Source organism: Babylonia areolata, chromosome 19 (assembly GCF_041734735.1).
Source record: "Babylonia areolata isolate BAREFJ2019XMU chromosome 19, ASM4173473v1, whole genome shotgun sequence".
NCBI lineage: Eukaryota > Metazoa > Mollusca > Gastropoda > Neogastropoda > Buccinidae > Babylonia > Babylonia areolata.
The window spans coordinates 7,774,752-7,794,751 of NC_134894.1; the positions used below are offsets into that span (position 1 = coordinate 7,774,752).

The 20,000-nt window shown below is 44.6% G+C and overlaps 1 protein-coding gene across 2 annotated transcripts in view; it reads right to left on the minus strand.

The window, feature by feature from the left end:
• Nucleotides 1-20,000, minus strand: part of LOC143293422 (uncharacterized) — a 418,870-nt gene that overhangs the window by 194,274 nt on the left and 204,596 nt on the right. Inside the window, exon 1 of one of the 2 annotated variants that reach the window (XM_076604269.1) lies at nucleotides 853-1,244. The exons of the other annotated variant lie outside the window; for it this stretch is intronic. Coding sequence (XP_076460384.1) covers nucleotides 853-968 — 116 coding nt within the window. The 5' untranslated portion in view covers nucleotides 969-1,244. Of the gene's footprint in view, nucleotides 1-852; nucleotides 1,245-20,000 lie in introns of those variants that run through there. 2 annotated transcript variants of the gene reach the window in all.

Sequence of the window (20,000 nt, forward strand, 5' to 3'; positions counted from 1 at the left end):
ATCAATGTCACGTCACATGAAATCCGATGTAATCGAATTGCAGGATCAAGGAAATCAAATTCATATAAAAATCACGGCGAAATGAAGTTAATCACATCGAACCCGATGGAACCGGATTGAATCAAATATGCGCGCACGCGTGTGTGTGCGTGTGCGTGTGCGTGTGTGTGAGTGTGTGTTCGCGCGTGCGCGCGTATGTGTGCGTGCGTGCATGCGTGTGTGTATAGTCTCTAAAGAAATCAAACGCTTAAACTTAACGTTGATGAAATCCCACCAACCAACCACTTCTTCACCTGGTATGTGCTTCCTGTGTACGTTCACATAATCATAGGGGTTACGAGAGGACATTGAAACAACAATTTGAGGAAGCACACACACACACACACACAGGCACGCATCAAACAGGCTACAGATAGATAGACAGATGGAATGTGTGTGTGTGTGTGTGTGTGTGTATGTGTGTGTGTGAGAGAGAGAGTGACAGACAGATAGAAAGACGAACTGACACAGATGAAGACAGAACGGGCAAACAGACCAACAGACAGAAAGATAATTTCCCTTTAATGATAATCTCTGCCTCCTAGGTAAATTGTTCAAAGAGACAGAAAAACAGAAACAGAGAGACAGAGTCGATGTCTGGGAGGTGAATCAGTGCATGCCGTGCGTGTTTGTGTGTAACGTGTGCATGCGCGCTCGCGCGAGCGTGTGTATGTAAAAGAGAGTCTGTGCACGCGTGTGTGCATCCGTGCACGCGCGCAGTTACGTTCTCTTCTCGCTTTCTCTTACACACGCTTGTCTCTAAACTTCTCTCCTACAATAGCGAAAGGAAACCTAAAACATGTCAGGACTTACTGTGAAGCACTTCCATCTCTCGTTTCAGCTTTCTTTCCACCCCGTGTTCTGACCTTGACGGGAGGCAAAGTATTGCTCCGGGGAGTGCGAGTCCGTTTCCAGGCGAACTTCAACATGGCGGATCACACACCCACACACCCACCCAACCACCCAACACTTGCAGCACCACGAGGAAGAAGCAAACGGAAAACAACACCTACATACACATGTATACCCCTCCTCTCATGAACACTCTCACAAAAAAACAAAACAACAAAAAAACGAAGTATTCCGTTAAAAAACACACACAAAAACAACCTTGAACAAAACAGATCTGTGCTTTTATGTTATGTAGATAAAGTTAAAAAATAAAAATTAAAAAAAAAAACTAGACGTACAGAACACAAACGTGTATCGAGGTCTTCAGTTTCCACCCAGGCCTATTTCCATATCGTCCCTAACCACCTCCCAAAAAGTTTGCTTTCGATTAACCACGGAACCCTTTGTGTAAATACAGGCTTGGGGGGTGGGGGTGGGTGGGGGGGGGGGGGATAACCTCTCCCTCGTGCTCATCGAAGAACACACGCCACTAAAGCAGATCACAATCGACCTCCCCCTCCCCTCCTCCACACACCCCTCCCCCACCCGCCGCAGGGCCAAAGATTGCCCACGTTTCGAATCCCTGCAGATTTGTTTGTCTTGTGCAGTGGAGTGCAGAGTGTTAATGCACGTGGTGCTCGAGTTTCGGATCTCCTCCAGCGATCAGCAGGAAAGGGTGTGAACCGGGTAAAGGGAGGGCACTACTGTCAACACATGGCCGTTCGGTCAATGGCGACGGGTCCAGTTTCCGAAGGGACCCCCCACCCCTCTCTCTCTCTCTCTCTCTCTCTCTTCCTGGTCTCTCTGGCTCTGCTAAGCTGGGAGTCCTGGATATCTTAGCATTAAAAAAAAAAAACACACAAAAAAACACACGATGGCAATCAATCCTGGGGCAAATGTGGGATACATTACATTCCACTTACACAGATTGCTCGCGTGCTCTTGCTATGTGTGTGTGTGTGTGTGTGTGTGTGTGTGTGTGTGTGTGTGTGTGTATATGTGTGTGTGCGTGCGTGTGTGTATTAATGTGTTTGTGTATGTGTGTGTTTGTGTGTGTGTATGTGTGTGTGTGTGCGCGCGCGTGCGCGTGCGCGTGCGTGCGACTTCGCGCGTTCGAATGTGTGTACGTGCGCGTGTGCCCTTTCACGTGGCGAAACACGAGCACCACCCCCGACCATTAACCAACCAATTCACGCCCCACTGTCAACTGCTGAAGACCGACAGGCGTGTTGCACGAGCTTCTGTCATCCGTGACCATCAAAAGGAAAACTAGTCACCTGTGACCGTCACACAAGATCCAAACCGTTAGCCGCTCTCGGTTACAGTTCATGCAGTATACCCCACGTCAGGTCGATCCTTTTTTTTGTGTGTGTGTGGACGGTGGGTCTCGTGATCTCCCGAGCTAAGAATACAATGACTGGTTATTATAGACAAATAAATGAATAAATAAATAAATAAATAAATAAATAAAAATCACCAAAACGTTTACTGAAATGAGGGCCGAATATTTTGAAAACGAATCACAAGAAATATTATCGACGCGTCATCGCAGCTGACAACACAATCCTTTCAATTTTGTCGAAACATAACTATGGTGTTATTTTGTTGTTGTTGTTGTGTTGTTTTTTTTTTTGTTTTTTTTTAACTTATTATATTTTATTTTATTCTTATTTTTTTGCGTATTTTTTTCTTCTTAAAAACAAAACCGTCACTTCGTTTTATCCATGACACGATGCGTTTGTTTTTCTTTTGATTTGCCAAAAAAACAGTCGATGAGTTTGTTTTTCTTTTGATTTGCCAAAAAACAGTCGATGAGTTTGTTTTTCTTTTGATTTGCCAAAAAACAGTCGATGCGTTTGTTTTTCTTTTGATTTGCCAAAAAACAGTCGATGAGTTTGTTTTTCTTTTGATTTGCCAAAAAACAGTCGATGAGTTTGTTTTTCTTTTGATTTGCCAAAAAGCAGTCGATGCGTTTGTTTTTCTTTTGATTTGCCACAAAAAAGCAAAAAAAACCAAAAAAATCACTGGGATTTATTTTCATTTATCTATTAATTATCATTACCACTATCTTTTTTTTCTTTTTTTTTTCCAATTAAGCAGATGGATCAGTCCACACACACGACTTAACACCTCCTTGAAACCGAATCTAAACTCGGATCATCGTCCATTCCCGCACATTTTCCGCCTCTGGTTTCATACACATGGATATCAACAACATCGTTTCATCCCCTGGTACAAATGATAAGGTGATGAATGTTACACGGTGCCAGCAGATTACTATGTACCGCAGGGAATAGACGAACTGTTTTTCTCTCCCTTTCTCCCTCTCTCTGTTCTCTCCCCCCCTCTCTCTCTCTCTCTCTCTGTCACTCTCTCACTTCGCTGATTTTCACATCTCTCGCAGCTCGGTCCAGTGTACTACCAGGCATGCGAGTCGCGTGGCAGCACTAAGAGTTATGTTACTGTGGTGGGGGTCATTGGTGTGACACATTATGCCCCTAGCAGCTGTGAGGCACACACACACACACACACACACACTCACACACACACACACACACAGACTGGCTTGGTTGTGCGTGGCAGCATGTGTGTTTGTCCTGAAAACTGTTACGGTGTCATACTGAAAAAAAAAATTACCCTGCCTTTCTCTCTTCCAAGAGAAAATGTGACTGTGTGATATGTTCGTGTCGCTGTGTGTGTGTGTGTGTGTGTGTGTGTGTGATGCGGGGCTGGAGGGAGGGGGGTGTAGTCTGTGGTTGTGGTGGTGGTGTGTGTGTGTGTGTGGGGGGGGGGGGGGGGTGTAGTTTGTGGTGGTAGTGGTGGTGTGTGTGTGTGTGTGTGTGTGTGTTTACAAGCACGTGCCACCTGTATACATATCCGTAAATTTGCGCCCACTCCACCCCCCAACGTCCCCCCCGCCCCCCTCCCGCGCCCTTACACCCCTACCCTCCGCATGCCATTACGGAAACAGCTTTGGTGCAAGTAAATGTTTGATAATATAGTGGACAGACGATATGGCGGTGGTGATTACTCCCCCAGGGCCAATGTATCAGCCTACCACCTGATGTTATCAACCCTCCTGTGCCATGTCTTTTTCCCCGCCTGGTCACATTTCGTCCACAGCGATGCCGGTAAGTATTTGTCGCAGCTGAACTCTTTTCAAGTCATGTATGCCGTATGTATGTACGCATATTTATACAGCCATGCGTGGACAGACAGAAAGACAGACAGACAGACAGACAGACACACGCACGCACGTACGACACACACACACACACACACACACACACACACACACACACACACATCATTCCTCTCAGTTATTCACTGTAGCCTTATACTTTTAAATGTTATCGTAAAAAAAATAAAACAACGGCGGTTTAAAAAAAAAAAATCCCAACAAGTTTATTTTGGTTTAAAAAAAAAAATTAACATCGAGTTGTAATTCAATATTCTATCCACGGTTATAGTCTCTTAACAGTTTCAATTACTGTCACGATTCAATCGTTTTAATAATCCGGGATTTCTGTTCAAATCAATGTCATAATACATGCCTGGATTACGCAGAATATATTGACGAGGATTTCCACTTTTGCTGCAGAGGAAGAAAATTAATGGCAATATCACACTCACTCTACAAAAATGGAAAATAGACTAAACACCTGCACATCTGTATTTAAAACCCGCTTCACAAACTTACAACGTTCTGATCACACACACCGCACATTCACGCCCCCACAAGGAGAAACGAGAAGTCTGCACTAACACTCCGAAACGACAGAAGCTTCTTCTTCTTCTTCTTCTGCGTTCGTGAGTTGCAACTCCCACGTTCACTCGTATGTACACGAGTGGGATTTTACGTGCATGACCGTTTTTACCCCGCCATGTAGGCAGCCATACTCCGTTTTCGGGGGTGTGCATGCTGGGTATGCTCTTGTTTCCATAACCCACCGAACGCTGACATGGATTACAGGATCTTTAACGTGCGTATTTGATCTTCTGCTTGCGTATACACATGAAGGGGGTTCAGGCACTAGCAGGTCTGCACATATGTTGACCTGAGAGATCGGAAAAATCTCCACCCTTTACCCACCAGGCGCCGTTACCGAGATTCGAACCCGGGACCCTCAGATTGAAAGTCCAACGCTTTCACCATTCGGCTATTGCGCCCGTCACGACAGAAACACTTAACCTTGGGATGAAAAAGTCCCAACTTAATTCTACCAAAATTCAGAAGTCTCTCGTGAATATCCAGAAACGAAAACGCTTCAACACTGAAAAAAGCGAAACCAAAATAATAATTATAGAAAAATAAAATAAAATAAAACAAAACACACACACACACACACACACACACACACACACACACACACACACACACCTCACTCTTACTTCATCAGACCTAATGGAAGAAGCCTCCTATTTTAATCCCCTAAAGAAATAGCTTCACGTGTATTTTCAACAACATGAACCAGAAGCAGTCCACTTAATATCAAGCCCCATGGGATAAGGAAATAAGGAAGCTGCATATCGACAGGGTCACAGTTAACCATGACACCTCACGCAAGTAACCCCCCCCCCCCCCCCCCCCCCCTGTGATGAAGAGTTTTCGAGGACTGTTCAGAAACTTCACACCTGACCCCAGAATGAAGGAGCATCAACTTTACGTCACAAAAAAAATATATATATATTTGTAAAATATTTGAATAAAGAAATAGATAAATATATGAATAAAAGAATGAATGAATAAGTAAATGACAGATAACTAACAAAATAAATAGATGAATCGATAAATAAACAAATAAACAAACAAACAGACAAATAAATAAATAAACAAAGCTTCCCACTTTCACCAGCAAAATGATTAACAAACCCGGCCCTGCACACGCTTCAAAGCGACACAAGAAAGCCTTACGCTGTCACCAAACAACACCACACCTAATCACCTGTCTCAAAACCTAATTCGGCAAAATGAACGATAGAAATCTGAAACTGATAACAAATATACAGCGTCAATTTTTTATTTTTTATTTTTATTTTTTTAAGAAAGAAAATCGACATTAATAAGAAATCTGAAACTAACGCCATCAAAATCAAAGAAAGAAATGCGACATCAATAAGATATCTGAAACTTACACTATAAAAAGTAATGAAAGAAATATGAAATAAATAAGAAATCTGAAGCATACTCAATAAAAGAATCCGTGGGGTTTTTTTGGTATTTTTTAATTTGAAGAAAACCAACGAACTTTCAGAAAACAACAACTAAAACATACTCAATCAAACAAAAACAACGAACTTTCAGTAACTATAACATAATAATAACAACACCAACACCACTAAAAAAAAAAAAAAAAAAAAAAGCAAAAGACAAACCGAACGAAATATAACCCTCCTGTACACTCACAACCTAACAATTGACCACAAAAACAGAAAGTTCCCTCCTGCTGAATACAAACAAGCAAAGAAGACGCCAGCAGGACCCCATAGACCAAGTTAAGGAAACGGCCATTGGGTTTATGTCCGTCTTCCCCCCCCCTTTTTTTTTTTAATTGTAACAAAGCAAGCCAGCCAGCCATTATGCAATCTGCAGACTACAGCCCCTCAGGGAAAAGGGGCGAAAGGACGCCCCAGACACATCTGGCCGAGCAGTCTTCTTGGAGAACTCAAGACTGTGGCACTCACCTGGGAGGAGGACTGTCAAATAAATAAATCGATAAATAAAATAAAATAAACCAGGGAGGGTGGACAGAGGAAAAAAAACAAGGAGGCTGAAAACGCCTATAAGATGTCCAGAAACAACAACAGGCATCGCTGTTCTGTATGTCTCCTTTTTTCTTTTTCTTTTTTTTTCTTCTTTTTTAAAAATGTTTTTAGTTTTGCGTCTTTCTTTTGCTGTGCTATATACACAAAATTCATCGCATCAGGCATGTCGTAGCAATTTTGCAAAATAACGTAAAAAGAAGAAGAAAAAGAAATCACGAACATGCACGTGAAGATGCTCTGTGTGTGTGTGTGTGTGTGTGTGTGTGTGTGTGTGTGTGTGTGTGTGTGTGTGTGTGTGTGTGTTCGGTGCTGAGCGGGGAGATGGACTGATGGGTTGTGGAATACACACGGAAGTGGTGGTGGGAGGGAGCGGCATCCCATTATGGATCCACTTGATTCTTTTCAGAGAACAGGATCATTTGGCATGCCAGAAGTGACACCTGATGACTCTCGTTAGATGCAAAGGCAATGGCACTGTGTACACACACACACACACACACACACACACACACACACACACACACACACACACACACACACACACACAGCCGTACGCATATACGCGCAGGCACAAACACAAGCACAAAATGTCTGGACGTTAATGTATGTAAGTAAGTATGTATGTATATGAGTGTGTATTCGTATGTAAGTATATGTGTATGTATGTATTTCTAGCCGAGCTGAGTGTGAATTTTCTTCGTTTCATTAGCTGAAGTGTGAACACGAGGTTTCTTCATGTTGCTGGTATGTACGTGTCTGTGGCCTGTCTGTCGGTCTATATATATATATATATATATATATATATATATATATATATATATATATATATCTGTGTGTGTGTGTGTGTGTGTGTGTGTGTGTGTGTGTGTGTGTCTTTCTATCTATCTACCTATCCATCCATCTATCTATCTGTCTGTATGTCTGTTGGGTGAAGTATGTATTTTTCTTTTTCAATCTCTGGGTTTGTTTTTTCTTCAAAGTAATGCAGATATTCTCATCCACATAAAAAAACAAAAAACAAACAAACAAACAAAAATCACACATACAAAACAACAACAACAACAAACAAACAAACAAAAAACAGCAACAAAAAACAAACCGAGGGAATATCTGACGTAGGAGCCCCACTTTTCCTAGCCGCCGGCAGCGGTCAAGTACGGAACAACGAACTTCACACACACACACACACACACACACACACACACACACATACACACTCACACAGTATGACAATGATGTCACCAGACACCTTGGTGAACTGACCCCAGACCTATCTTTATTTAGTCTACAGCGGAAAGCCTGGCACGAGGTGTCGCCAGTACAGGAACCCACTTCCCCATCATGGCCCCGACAAGGGGCACAACTGTGCTGACGTCTGTCACCCACAGTGACTGCCCTTCCTTTCGCACCCCCCCCCCCCCCCCCCCCTCCCCTCCACACAAGGCCAGACATAATTATTCGTCTCTGTGTGTGACCGTTTTGTATGTGTTTGTCCAAGAGTCGTCGACCTTCATGAGGAAGCTTAAAAACAGGCTTGAGAACGTCATCCAGTAACGAGATCTATTCCAAGTGGAGGCGGGCATTCGTGGAAGCTGGGCTAAAAATATGTATGAACTGCTTTTTCTTTCAGCCACCGACCTTCTTTAAAAAAAAAACCAACAACACGCGGAAACAAACAACAACAACCGCCCCCCCTCCCCCTCACGCCCCCTACCCCACGAACACACACATATAAAAAAAATATATATCCGGGTATTATGGTCTGGCAAATTTTCGCATCTATCTAGATTATCTATCTATCTATCTATCTATCTATCTATCTATCTATCTGTCTGTCTGTCTATCTATTGAAGAGATTCAAGGAATAAACAAGCAACGACACAAACAAAATCAGTATCTGAATGAGAGACTTTCACGAGTTAAAGATTCAAATAATGAAATATAAAAAAAACATATCTATCTCTCTAAACACACGAAGAGCATGTAAGGAAGTATTTGCAAAAGGATCATAAAGAGAGAAGAGAAAAAAAGAAGTAAATTACACACATCTTTGGGAGTGTACTGGTGAGTATGTATTACACAGTCAGGCTACTTTAATTGTCAGGAATACAGCAGCTTACCGCAGATTGTAAACAGACAGCACGAACAGCAAATGCTGTCGGGGGGGTGGAGGTGGGGGGGGGGAAGGTGAAATGTGTGGGAAGGCAGAAACAACAAAAACAAGACAGGCAAGGCCTTCAAGACTCACTTGTGATAAATTAAGTCCCCTAGCATTAATTACAGAGTAATTTCCCTTCTTTACTATCTGCACCAAAACGTTTGCAAAATAAATAAAAATTCCATGCTTAGCAAAAGAAGTTCCCGTTTGAACAAAAAAATGATAATAATGACTCCTCTTGTTGTTGGGTCAGAATAAGAGGTCAAAGCGCCAAGTTTAGAGAATACAAAAAATATAAATATAACAGTAAATGCAGTTTGCATATAATTAAGCTTCTTTTTTTTAAAATTTTTTGTGCCCATCCCAGAGGTGCAATATTGTTTTAAACAAGATGACTGGAAAGAACTGAATTTTTTCCCTATTTTTATGCCACATTTGGTGTCAACTGACAAAGTATTTGCAGAGAAAATGTCAATGTTAAAGTTTACCACGGACACACACACACACACACACACACACACAGACAACCGAACACCGGGTTAAAACATAGACTCACTTTGTTTACACAAGTGAGTCAAAAAGAGGAAACGACAAAAAAGACTGGACTGGAGTAAAGGAGACAGGAGTGGTACATGGAAAGGCAGTAACGCACGAGAGAGAGAGAGAGAGAGAGAGGAGGGGGAGACAGAGAGGGGGGGGAGACAGAGAGAGGAGGAGACAGAGAGAGGAGGAGACAGAGAGGAGGGGGAGACAGAGAGAGACAGAGAGGGGGGACTGACAGAGAGACAGAGAGGGGGGGGGAGACAGAGAGGGGGGGGGGAGACAGAGAGGGGGGGGGAGACAGAGAGGAGGGGGAGAGAGTGGAGGGGGAGACAGAGAGGAGGGGGGAGACAGAGAGGAGGGGGAGAGGAGGGGGAGGCAGAGAGGAGGGGGAGGCAGAGGGGGGAGACAGAGAGGGGAGACAGAGAGGAGAGGGAGACAGAGAGGAGGAGGAGGAGACAGAGAGGAGGGGGAGACAGGAGACAGAGAGGAGGAGGAGGAGACAGAGAGGAGGGGGAGACAGAGAGGGAGACAGAGAGGAGGGGGAGACAGAGAGGAGGGGGAGACAGAGAGGGAGACAGAGAGGAGGGGGAGACAGAGAGGGAGACAGAGAGGAGGGGGAGACAGAGAGGAGGGGGAGACAGAGAGGGAGACAGAGAGGAGGGGGAGACAGAGAGGAGGGGGAGACAGAGGGGGAGACAGAGGGGGAGACAGAGAGGAGGGGGAGACAGAGAGGGGGCGGGGGGGTGGGGAAGGAGGGAGACAGACAGACAGAGAGACAGACAAGACAGAGAGACACAGACAGACAGAGCCACACACACACACACACACAGTGATTCGTACATTTCGACAAAATACAGACAGTTTCTACAGGAATATACAGACACACAGACGGGCAGATAATGAGACAAAGAAAACCACGACGACGCTTTTTCCTGATCTTTTTCCCGCTGATCAGTTTCAAAGCTCGTCAGGTCCAGAAACCCTACATTGTTTGCCAGTTAATTCATGCGTTCCAAAATAATGTCCACAAAGTTCACGACATAAAAAGAAATCGCTGCTGATATTTTTTTTTTTTTTTTTTCGAGTTAACACACACACACACACAAACCAGTCGTTTTTGGTCATCAACATTCTGTTCACTGGCATTTCAAACCCAACTCTTTCCAAGGCTTCCTCACACACACACAAAAAAAACTCAGTGGCTATGAAACTGAACTATGCCCTTTTTCAACAAGTTTTTGTTTCTCCCAAGAGAGTTGTTGTTGCAATAATAATATGGACCAGTCCGATTGCTTTCTCGTCTCCTTCAAATCTGAAGCTGAAGAAAAGATCAGTATCAGTAGCTCAAGGAGGCGTCACTGCGTTCGGTCAAATCCATATACGCTACACCACATCTGCCAAGCAGATGCCTGGCCAGCAGCGTAACCCCACGCGCTTAGTCAGGCCTTGAGAAAAAAATAAAATAAAATAACAAAAATTTATTAAAAAAACTAACAAAAAAATAAGAACCCCCCACCCCCCAAAAAAACATAAATAAATAAATAGCATAAATTTAAAAAAAAAGATAAATACATAAAAAATACTACTACTGCTACTACTACTATTTGTAAGGCGCAAAATCTTGATGAAGTCAACTCAAAGCGCGCGCGCGCGCGCGCGCGCACACACACACACACACACACACACACACACACACAGAGATCAATGTTGCAGGAGCACACAAAGACGGTTCGTGGACATTGGTCCTGTTCAGAGATCTCGCAAAACACTTGAATTACAATGTGTGGGGGAACACAGAAGCAGTTTCTGAACCTTACTGTTCCCGGTCCAACAAGGCCCTAGTTCCTCCAGGATGCAGTGTCTTTTGGCGTGCCAATCATTTGGTGAGAGAGAAAGTGTGCTGCACTTTAATTAAAGCATGTAGTTGGCTCGCGAGAGAGAGAGAGAGAGAGAGCGAGCATTTAATTAATGCTCGTGTAATCTATGCGTGTAAACAGAGTAGTACGGCCCAGTGCCGAAAGGGACTCTCTCTCTCTCTCTCTCTCTCTCTCTCTCTCGTTCTCACACACACACACACACACACACACACACACACATACACACACACACACTCTCTCTCTCTCACAAACACACATTAACACACACACACATACACATGCATACACACATGCGCACGCACACACACTAACACACACACAGACACACACACACACACACACACAAACACACACACACTCTCTGTGTTTTTTTCCCCCTCATTTCTGCCCTTTCCCTCGGGCAGACCAGTCAACACAAGACAGACACATATCGATGGCGAGTGGCACCATCAGAACAAGCCATCAGTCAGGCAGGAATGTAGATCGGCATCCTGCTCACAACTCTCCGCCCTTTGATCTCCCCTCTCTCTCTCTCTCTCTCTCTCTCTTCTATCCACCACCTCTCTCTCTCTCTTCTTTCCACTACCTCTCTCTCTCTTCTAAACACCACCTCTCTCTCTCTCTTCTTTCCACTACCTCTCTCTCTCTTCTTTCCACTACCTCTCTCTCTCTTCTTTCCACCACCTCTTTCCACCACCTCTCTCTCTCTCTCTTCTTTCCACCACCTCTCTCTCTCTCTCTTCTTTCCACTACCTCTCTCTCTCTTCTTTCCACCACCTCTCTCTCTCTTCTTTCCACTACCTCTCTCTCTCTCTCTCTTCTTTCCACTACCTCTCTCTCTCTTCTTTCCACCACCTCTCTCTCTCTCTCTTCTTTCCACCACCTCTCTCTCTCTCTCTCTTCTTTCCACCACCTCTCTCTCTTCTTTCCACCGCCTCTCTCTCTCTCTCTTCTTTCCACCACCTCTCTCTCTCTCTTCTTTCCACCACCTCTCTCTCTCTCTTCTTTCCACTACCTCTCTCTCTCTTCTTTCCACCACCTCTCTCTCTCTCTCTCTTCTTTCCACCACCTCTCTCTCTCTCTCTCTTCTTTCCACCACCTCTCTCTCTTCTTTCCACCACCTCTCTCTCTCTCTCTTCTTTCCACCACCTCTCTCTCTCTCTTCTTTCCACTACCTCTCTCTCTTCTTTCCACCACCTCTCCGCCCTTTGATCTCCCCCTCCCCCCCCCCCCCCCACACACACACCCCACGCACTTCCCCAGCGTGGCAGCCAGTTTGGGAGGCATTGACAAGATTGCATCACATCGGTTTCAACTTCAGCCGACGTAACAGCAGTCAATCAAGGGGGGGTACCCGTTATGCCGCCGTCCCGCTATGCCGCCGACCCGCTATGCCGCTATCCCGCTTTATTCCCTTTCGCTTTTCATCACATGCGCGTGAAAAGTGATATATGACAGTAGCAGTTTCCACAAATGACGTATATTATGATGTAAACACTGAATGACACTAAAACTCGCCATTTAGAGGCGGGCTCGTGCAAATGCAAACTAAATGATAAAAAATATGTATTCAAGACAAATGTAATACTTTCAATTTTCTACATTTTTAATCAGAAACAAAACCAATAACAAGCAAAAAGAAAAAAGTGTGCTAGAAACGAATTTTAACTCACTCAGTACGGCCAGTCCTCTCTTCTCCTCTACACAGACCCCTTGGATGTCCAGTGGGTGTCTGAATGACCCAACCTTTAGCTTCCGTCGTCAGAATTGTGGTATTCTCTGTCAACATTCACCTCTTCAGTATAAGAGCCTTCCGCTTGCAATATTTTGATGATGGTAATTGGGGTGAAACGCTGTTAACGTCGTTTCTTTCGCCGTTCGTATGGAGAGAGTTAAAGGAAAGTTTCTTGTACAGATCATTTCTCCACTAGTATCTATAGCCCAAAACAAGGAAATGGCGGAAACAATCTTCCAATGTACTGCAAATGTAAAATGCCCTGGTACCGAAAGGGAATAAAATCATATTACCGCAGACCCATTGTCAAACAATCTCTCTCTCTCTCTCTCTCTCTCTCTCACACACACACACACACACACACACACACACACACACACACACACACACATACACACACACACACACACACATACCCAATCACACTCAAAAAGAAATAAAAGATCATAACAACCAATGTTTGTCCCAAACAAACTTTTTTGTGACAAAAGACAATCCGTAAACGGGTCGGCACAACGGGTCGGCGGCATAGCGGGTCGGCGGCACAACGATACGCTCCGCAGTCAAGCGTACAAAACGATGGCAGACGTTCAGAAGACGCAACTGTTGGGGTGGCTCATAACAATTTTTCTCCACGCGTTTTTTTTCCTTTCTTTTTTTGGGGGGTGGGGGGTGGGGTTGTTTTTTTTGGTGTGTGTGTGTGTGTGTGTGTGTGTAGTTCATATCCATTTTTCTCCACGCGCTTTTTTCACATTGCTGATTTAAAAAAAACAAAAACAAAAAACAAAACAACAACGACAAGTTTTTTTGTAACAAAAGACGCACGATAAAATTATCTGATGACTCTGCCCTAGATACTTTTATTTATGACACTGTCTATTCTGAACAGGTTGAGATGTTTTCCTCCTATTGCAAGGACAACTACTTCTCTTTATAGAGATAGTAAAGCATTATGTATGTATTCGTACCTGAAGGAAACGGCTTTTGCCATGAACTTGTGGTGACAAAGTTCCCCCTTTTTTCTTGTTGTTGAACGCTGTTTCTGTTGGCCATTTATTATGTTGCTGTAGTGATCTAGTGATACTACTACTATAGTGCAACAACATATAGGATATACACTCCGAGAATTTGTTCTTGATTTTTCTATACTTTCGAAATTAACACCAATTCTGAACGCGGAGATAATTCTCAACTAACGAGTAAGAAAATACTGACTATTTGCACACTTGAAACACGTAAAAGTGGAGACTATTACAACCACCCTCCTACAAGGAGCACAAGACCAATGACTATGTGCGGAACCTGGTCAGCAACCTTGTTGGGCCCCAAGAACCACTGCTGGCGACTGTCAAACGACGGAAGATGGCATGGTTTGGTCACGTCATACGACATAACACCCTCTCCAAAACCATCCTGCAAGGGACTGTAGAGGGAGGGCGCAGACGGGGGCGGCAGAGAAAGAGCTGGTCCGACAACGTCAAGGAATGGACCAAAATGACGATGCCAAATCTCCTCACGACAGCTGCCAACAGAACGGCGTGGCGAGCTATGACATCTTCCTCATGTCCCCCCAACGACCCCAGCGGTCGAGGGAATGAGTGAGCATGATAAAAAGGGCGAGGTAAGGGATATTTCAAACTCAAATCTACATCATTTGATATTGGTCCTACTTATTCACATTGATGCCCATCCAGCAGCCTGCTCACATCGAATCTCCATAGTTCCTGTATGGGTCAAATCGATCAGCAATAAATACACTGCTACTGGGTACTCACGTGTGACGGTGACAGCTGGCATTACACTACTACACTGGTGGCTTGATTTCCGGGCAAATGTGCAGGTATAACACACACACACACACACACACACACACACACACACACACACACAGACAGATAGACACAGAGAGGGAGAGAGAGAGAGAGAGAGAGAGAGAGAGAGAGAGAGAGAGAGAGAGAGAGAGAGAGAGGCTGAGCAGAACATATTATTTCTAGCATAAAATACAACATGGCAAAATCGTATTTCGCCATCTCTCTCTCTCTCTCTCTCTCTCTCTCTCTCTCTCTCTCGCAAAGTGAGGAAAAGCATCTATATCATTAATCTTAATTCATTTACTGGTGAAGTAAGATCCACTCTATCTCTCCCCCTCAATCTCTCCCTCTCTCTTTGTGAGCATAAGTGCACACGTGCCAGCGCGCACACACACACACACACACACACACACACACACACACACTAATACATACACACAAACACACATGGCGTCGCATGATATAATTATGGATACGTTTGAATACCATGACACCTTGACACTGAAACTGAAATGAAGACTAAATCATATCAACATCGAAGACATTGTCTTTGATATGAGATAAAGCAGAAATCGACCCAGTGGCTTCAAAGGATACGGCTAAAAAGAGAGAATGAAACATCGTTTGAATCCTCTCCTTTCTCGTGGACCAAAACACAGCTCCTTACATATGCAGGGGGTTAATTGGAGCCGTGATCACTGGCGGCACTGGCTTGACCCATTTGCATAATTGCATTGAGTTGGGGGGTTTTGTTTCGGACGGGGGACAGGGGAGTACCTGGAGGGGTGCTTGTAGAGTTTATTAAGAATGCAGACCTTGAAGCTGAAGGCTTAGAAAATAAATAAATGAAAAGAAAAGAGAAGAAAAAAAGAAAGAAAAAAAAAAACACACACACACACACAAACACACACACCACTCTACTCACGCACGCATTCACACACACACACACACACACACACACACACACACAGAGACTGCGACAGTTCTTCCCCCATACGTTTCGTTCACTGGCTTCCTCTTTCTCTTCGTCAGGTCTCCGCACTCAGCTCTTTTTTCAAGTCTGGTCTTATACCCCACCCACCTGTTTACAAGATAGCCTCCCTCCCCTGCCTCTTCCTTGTCTTCAGCTTTAGAGTTATGCATGCGTGTGAATGGCCTGGTGTGAAAAGCGCTTAGATTTGTCTCAATGCACACGATTTAGCGCTATAAAAAATTATATATTATTATTATTATTATTATTATTAAGGGAAGTGGGGGTGATGATAACAGAAACAAAAGAAAAGAATCACAAGCCCACTCCTCCAATTAAGTCTTCTTCACTATCACAGAGAGACACAGATGGCTAGGAAGAAAAAAAAATCTTGTGGGGGAAAAAAAAAAAGAGGAACAAAAAATAGAGGGAAGAGAGAGTGTGAAATGCTGGAGTGGGAAGGGGCAGAGTAAGGGGGGGTGGGGGGAGGGAATATGTGCTGGGGGAGTCTTGATCAGCCTTGGGGGACACAAACAAGGAAGGCCTGTTGCTTCATGCTAAACACGTGGCTGTGTTCCATCAGGTCTGTGATCTTCTGGTCCCCCCTGACAGTGCTGGCCTCCTGCTGCTGCTTCTGGCTCTGACGTCCCTGACTGGACATTTCACTGTTGGGTTTCTTCTCTCTCTTCTTTCCACCACCTCTCTCTTCTTTCCACCACCTCTCTCTCTCTTCTTTCCACCACCTCTCTCTCTCTCTTCTTTCCACTGCCTCTCTCTCTCTTCTTTCCACTGCCTCTCTCTTCTTTCCACCACCTCTCTCTCTCTCTTCTTTCCACCACCTCTCTCTCTCTCTCTCTTCTTTCCACTGCCTCTCTCTCTTCTTTCCATTGCCTCTCTCTCTCTCTTCTTTCCACCACCTCTCTCTCTCTTCTTTCCACTGCCCCTCTCTCTCTCTCTTCTTTCCACCACCTCTCTCTCTCTTCTTTCCACTGCCTCTCTCTCTCTCTCTTCTTTCCACCACCTCTCTCTCTCTTCTTTCCACTGCCTCTCTCTCTCTCTCTCTCTTCTTTCCACTACCTCTCTCTTCTTTCCACTACCCCTCTCTCTCTATTCTTTCCACCACCACTCTCTCTCTCTCTTCTTTCCACCACCTCTCTCTCTCTCTCTCTCTCTCTTCTTTCCACTACCACTCTCTCTTCTTTCCACCACGTCTCTCTCTCTCTCTCTCTCTCCTTTCCACTACCTCTCTCTCTCTTCTTTCCACCACCTCTCTCTCTCTCTCTTCGTTCCACTACCACTCTCTCTTCTTTCCACCACCTCTCTCTCTCTTCTTTCCACCACCTCTCTCTCTCTCTTCTTTCCACCACCTCTCTCTCTCTTCTTTCCACTACCTCTCTCTCTCTCTCTCTTCTATCCACCACCTCTCTCTCTCTCTCTCTCTCTCTCTTCTTTCCACTACCTCTCTCTCTCTTCTATCCACCACCTCTCTCTCTCTTCTTTCCACTACCTCTCTCTCTCTCTCTTCTTTCCACTACCTCTCTCTCTCTCTCTTCTATCCACTACCTCTCTCTCTTCTATCCACCACCTCTCTCTCTCTCTCTCTCTTCTTTCCACTACCTCTCTCTCTTCTTTCCACCACCTCTCTCTCTCTCTCTTCTTTCCACCACCTCTCTCTCTCTTCTTTCCACCACCTCTCTCTCTCTCTCTTCTTTCCACTACCTCTCTCTCTCTTCTTTCCACCACCTCTCTCTCTCTCTCTTCTTTCCACCACCTCTCTCTCTCTCTCTCTTCTTTCCACCACCTCTCTCTCTCTCTCTTCTTTCCACCACCTCTCTCTCTCTTCTTTCCACCACCTCTCTCTCTCTTCTTTCCACCACCTCTCTCTCTCTCTCTCTCTTCTTTCCACTACCTCTCTCTCTCTTCTTTCCACCACCTCTCTCTCTCTTCTTTCCACCACCTCTCTCTCTCTTCTTTCCACCACCTCTCTCTCTCTTCTTTCCACCACCTCTCTCTCTCTCTCTCTTCTTTCCACCACCTCTCTCTCTCTCTCTCTTCTTTCCACCACCCCTCTCTCTCTTCTTTCCACTGCCTCTCTCTCTCTCTTCTTTCCACCATCTCTCTCTTCTTTCCACCACCTCTCTCTCTCACACTCTTCTTTCCACCACCTCTCTCTCTCTCTCACTCTTCTTTCCACTACCTCTCTCTCTCTTCTTTCCACCACCTCTCCGCCCTTTGATCTCCCCCCCCCCCCCACACACACACCCCACGCACTTCCCCAGCGTGGCAGCCAGTTTGGGAGGCATTGACAAGATTGCATCACATCGGATTCAACTTCAGCCGACGTAACAGCAGTCAAGCGTACAAAACGATGGCAGACGTTCAGAAGACGCAACTGTTGGGGTGGCTCATATCAATTTTTCTCCGCGCGTTTTTATTATTTTATTTTTTGATTTTTTTTGTTTCTTTTTTGGTGTGTGTGTGTGTGTGTGTGTGTGTGTGTGTGTGTGTGTGTGTGTGTGTGTGTGTGTGTGTGTGTGTGTGTGTGTGTGTGTGTGTGTGTGTGTGTGTGTGTGACTCATATCAATTTTTCTCCACGTGCTTTTCTCACATTGCTGATTTAAAACAAAACAAAACAAAAAAACAACGTTTTTTGTAACAAAAGACACGATAAAAATTATCTGATGACTCTGCCCTAGATACTTTTATTTATGACACTGTCTATTCTGAACAGGTTGAGATGTTTTCCTCCTATTGCAAGGACAACTACTTCTCTTTATAGAGATAGTAAAGCATTATGTATGTATTCGTACCTGAAGGAAACGGCTTTTGCCATGAACTTGTGGTGACAAAGTTCCCCCTTTTTTTCTTGTTGTTGAACACTGTTTCTGTTGGCCATTTATTATGTTGCTGTAGTGATCTAGTGCTACTACTATAGTGCAACAACATATAGGATATGCACTCCGAGAATTTGTTCTTGAATTTTCTATACTTTTGAAATTAACACCAATTCTGAACGCGGAGAGAATTGTCAACTAACGAGTAAGAAAAATACTGACTATTTGCACACTTGAAACACGTAAAAGTGGAGACTATTACAACCACCCTCCTACAAGGAGCACAAGACCAATGACTATGTGCGGAACCTGGTCAGCAACCTTGTTGGGCCCCAAGAACCACTGCTGGCGACTGTCAAACGACGGAAGATGGCATGGTTTGGTCACGTCATACGACATAACACCCTCTCCAAAACCATCCTGCAAGGGACTGTAGAGGGAGGGCGCAGACGGGGGCGGCAGAGAAAGAGCTGGTCCGACAACGTCAAGGAATGGACCAAAATGACGATGCCAAATCTCCTCACGACAGCTGCCAACAGAACGGCGTGGCGAGCTATGACATCTTCCTCATGTCTCCCCAACGACCCCAGCGGTCGAAGGAATGAGTGAGCATGATAAAAAGGGCGAGGTAAGGGATATTTCAAACTCAAATCTACGTCATTTGATATTGGTCCTACTTGTTCACATTGATGCCCATCCACCAGACTGCTCAAATCGAATCTCCATAGTTCCTGTATGGGTCAAATCGATCAGCAATAAATACACTGCTAGTGGGTACTCATGTGTGACGGTGACAGCTGGCATTACACTACTACACTGGTGGCTTGATTTCCGGGCAAATGTGCAGGTATAACACACACACTAACACAGAGAGAGAGAGAGAGAGAGAGAGAGAGAGAGAGAGAGAGAGAGAGAGAGAGAGAGAGGCTGAACAGAACATATCATTTCTAGCGTCAAATACTACATGGCAAAATCGTATTTCGCCATTACTCTCTCTCTCTCTTAATTCATTTACTGGTGAAGTAAGATCCACTCTATCTCTCCCCCTCAATCTCTCCCTCTCTCTTTGTATGCATAAGTGCGCACGTGCGTGCATGTGTGCTCACGTTTGCGCGTCAGCGCGCGCACACACACACACACACACACACACACACAAAGAGAGAGAGAGAGGCTGAGCAGAACATATCATTTCTTGCGTCAAATACTACATACACTAATACATACACACAAACACACATGGCGTCGCATGATATAATTATGGATACGTTTGAATACCATGACACCTTGACACTGAAACTGAAATGAGGACTAAATCATATCAACATCGAAGACATTGTCTTTGATATGAGATAAAGCAGAAATCGACCCAGTGGCTT